This window comes from Solanum verrucosum, unplaced genomic scaffold (genome assembly GCF_900185275.1).
Source record: "Solanum verrucosum unplaced genomic scaffold, falcon-dt-bn FXZP01000031.1, whole genome shotgun sequence".
NCBI classification, from domain to species: Eukaryota; Viridiplantae; Streptophyta; class Magnoliopsida; order Solanales; family Solanaceae; genus Solanum; species Solanum verrucosum.
In genome coordinates, this window is record NW_026020194.1 from 2,042,112 (window position 1) to 2,045,159 (window position 3,048).

General features: G+C 29.5%; 1 protein-coding gene across 1 annotated transcript; it reads right to left on the reverse strand.

Annotated features, from left to right (window-relative positions):
• Positions 1-339: 339 nt before the first annotated feature.
• LOC125829526 (FCS-Like Zinc finger 5-like) lies at positions 340-2,012 on the reverse strand. The gene is made up of 2 exons (XM_049508747.1): positions 1,546-2,012; positions 340-733 (listed from the first exon to the last, which is right to left on the reverse strand). Exons 1-2 carry the CDS (start codon positions 1,845-1,847, stop codon positions 568-570), a joined length of 468 nt encoding a protein of 155 aa, XP_049364704.1. The 5' UTR covers positions 1,848-2,012; the 3' UTR covers positions 340-567.
• Positions 2,013-3,048: the final 1,036 nt, after the last annotated feature.

Below are 3,048 nucleotides of genomic sequence, written 5' to 3' on the forward strand. Positions count from 1 at the left end.
TTCAATATCTAGCTCCATAATTTCTTCGTTGATAAATTTTATTGCTAAACATACCACGTGAGTGTAACATTACCTCGTTATACTAAGATTATAATTCTATCAAAAATACAACGTTAGGCGAATTCTATTAATAAATGTACACTGAATAAAAGATGTCAAGTTCTAAAAGGTCTTCAACTATTAAGCTTTTTAACTAGTACTATTATTTGGTTGCTTATATCTTTTTCCAATCTTTCACACTACATTTCCCATTTAAATTTTTTCAAGAAGTACTTTCATTTTTGAAGAATGAGAAAAAAGAAACAAATATAAATATTTTATTTTTAAAAAAAAAAAGGATTATGCAAAGAGAGATAAATAGATAAAAAGGAACGAAGTAAAAAAAAAAACACGAGGGATTCAATCTTACAACGTAGCATTTGAACTGTGGCACTCAAACCATGGCACGTAGTGTAAGTTTGTGTAAAATACGAATACATAGTTAAAATTTTACACGAATGTCCCCAACCCAGTAAAACTCACATCACTACTGTGCATGCCTATTCTCTTTCATTTTGTGTGTGTTCTTCAAGCTGCTGCAATGGTGTCGTTATTGCTGGAAGTTTCAGATTTAGCAGAACGAAATTCAGAGTGATTGTGATGATTTTCTGGCTTGATATTAGACTTGTCATTTCTTTCATCTTGCTGCATTTGTTCTTCTCTACACTCCATACTACAAAATGCTGTATCACCCCTGCATACCAAAAATAAAATGAACTAATTATTATATCATACACTACTATTTTTTTTTATCTCAACTATTTAATTCCACGACAAGTACCAGGTAGTACTATTATTGTTGAGGTCCTTATTTTAATAAAGATAATAATAATTGTCAAGTGGCATACAAATAGTTTAAATATAAGAAAAGAAATCGTTTATTAATTAATGTTCATAATGCAATACACCAACAATGTAACAAGTCTTTAAAGAAGTAAAATTCTTGTTTAATGGAGGTATTTTGCTATTTTATTCTATTGACAAAGTCTTGTTTGTTGCTATTCATTTTTAACTTTTAGCAAGTATGGTGGTCTTCATTCCCATACAATTTGGAGGAACGTCTTACATATGTTCAATTCAGAGAAACTTGAAACTATCTTACTTCTTCCGTTTTGATCCATAATAATTTAACACATATTTTAATAAATATATATTATTTATGATATTTTAAAAGTCTAAATTTAATTACTACTATTATTTATTCTATGTAGCTATCCAATAGAGCAAGGAAAATATATGATAAAATAACGTTACAGGATCATATAATATGAAACATGAAACAGGAGTTACTCTTTCAACCTAACCTCACTTTACTAGGCTAGCTCCTGCACTTAAAACGATCGATTTCTCCTTTTACTCATCTATTTTAGATTTTACGAGTAAATAATTATATAAAGTGAGTAATAGTAATAGAGTAATAATTAAACTATAACACGAAGTAGTAAATATTAAAAAACAACAAATTTATTTATTTATTTTTTCCGATTTGTTTGTAAAGAGTTGTACCTGTACATGTAGATATCTCGTCCATTAATCAATCGGCGGTTACAAAGGCCACAAATTCTCAGGAAATTAGCCCTTTCTCTTTCAAAACCTTCGCCGGAGATTCTCCGTTGGTATCTCGGCGACACCATCGCCGGCACAGAATTAATGATTATTCCTTCCGAACTCTTAATGATCTCATCAACCATAATTTTAGGCTTATTACAATCAGACGGCTCCGATTCAGTTGCAGTACCTAGATCAACGGTGATCCCTGTCATGCTTGTTGTCCTCCTCATCGGTGGACGGCCCCTTTTCCCCAACATCGTGTATGGAGAGTGGAGTGAAGAAGAGATATTTTGATTATGAACAAGAAATTGGAATTGGGGAAAAATATAAAGTGAATCTGAACCGTTTGATTCTCTGGTTTTATTTTAATGAATAAAAAATTAGTTTGATTCTGCTTCCACGTCAAGCATTTATGAAGGATGCTTTGTTTGGGAAGGAAGTAGTGTCACATATATAGGATGAACACATCTTTTTTATTTAAAATAAATACTCTTAATACACATTCAAATTTAACGGGGGACTCTACAAGATATGTCCAATTTTAATCGCGACTGTAATTCCTCTTAGAATTCTTGAAGGTTATTATACCTATATAAAAGGTATTAGTATATTCCTTGAAGAAACTTTTAGAATATTTCATAACTTTTGGATATTTATAGAGGCATTACATCAAATATTGTTTTTCTATCTATTCACATTAATATAAATTTAAGTATTTGTTTATGCAAACTAAAAAATGTCCCTTTCAAAAATAAGAAGATTTATTACTTATTTTCTAGTACTTGTTAACTATGCAAATCAATATTATCTCAAAATTACTTATATGTAATCTCATAAAATATTATATGGGCGAAATAGAGTTGGGAGTGGTGGTTCACGAGTGGCAGGGGTTGGGATGGTCAAGGGAGGGGTGGAGGTGTTGGGTAGGTTGAGAGGAGATAATAAACTTGCATATCATTTATGTAACTTGTTTTTCCTATTATAATTAAGAAAAGTCATTTTCCTCATTTTAAGAATTTCAAAATATTTTGACCAATCAAAAAAAAAAATCATACCAAAATATTCTAAATTAAATATTATTTAAAAATTATGTTTATATATTATGTCGAAAATAAAAGCAATGCTTCTAAAAGCTTCTTTTTAAGTTTGTAAATTCTAATAATGAAATGTTAATAAAGCGATGAATACGCGTTCCCCGGGAACAAAGAGGGAAGGAGAAACTGAGTAATATATACTTCAAGTAAATATGAATTGTTCGAGAATTTTTTCTATTAATTTTTTTTTCTCTTGATGGTATATAAATTTGGAAGAATGTTAAAAAAAAGAAGATATGCAACTTCTCCCGTTTTCCAATTAATTCATCTTTTCTCAAATTAAAACTTATATATATCATTTAAAATTGTTAAATACTAGTAAATATCATACTTGATGAACTGAATATTACACATAAGCGACATA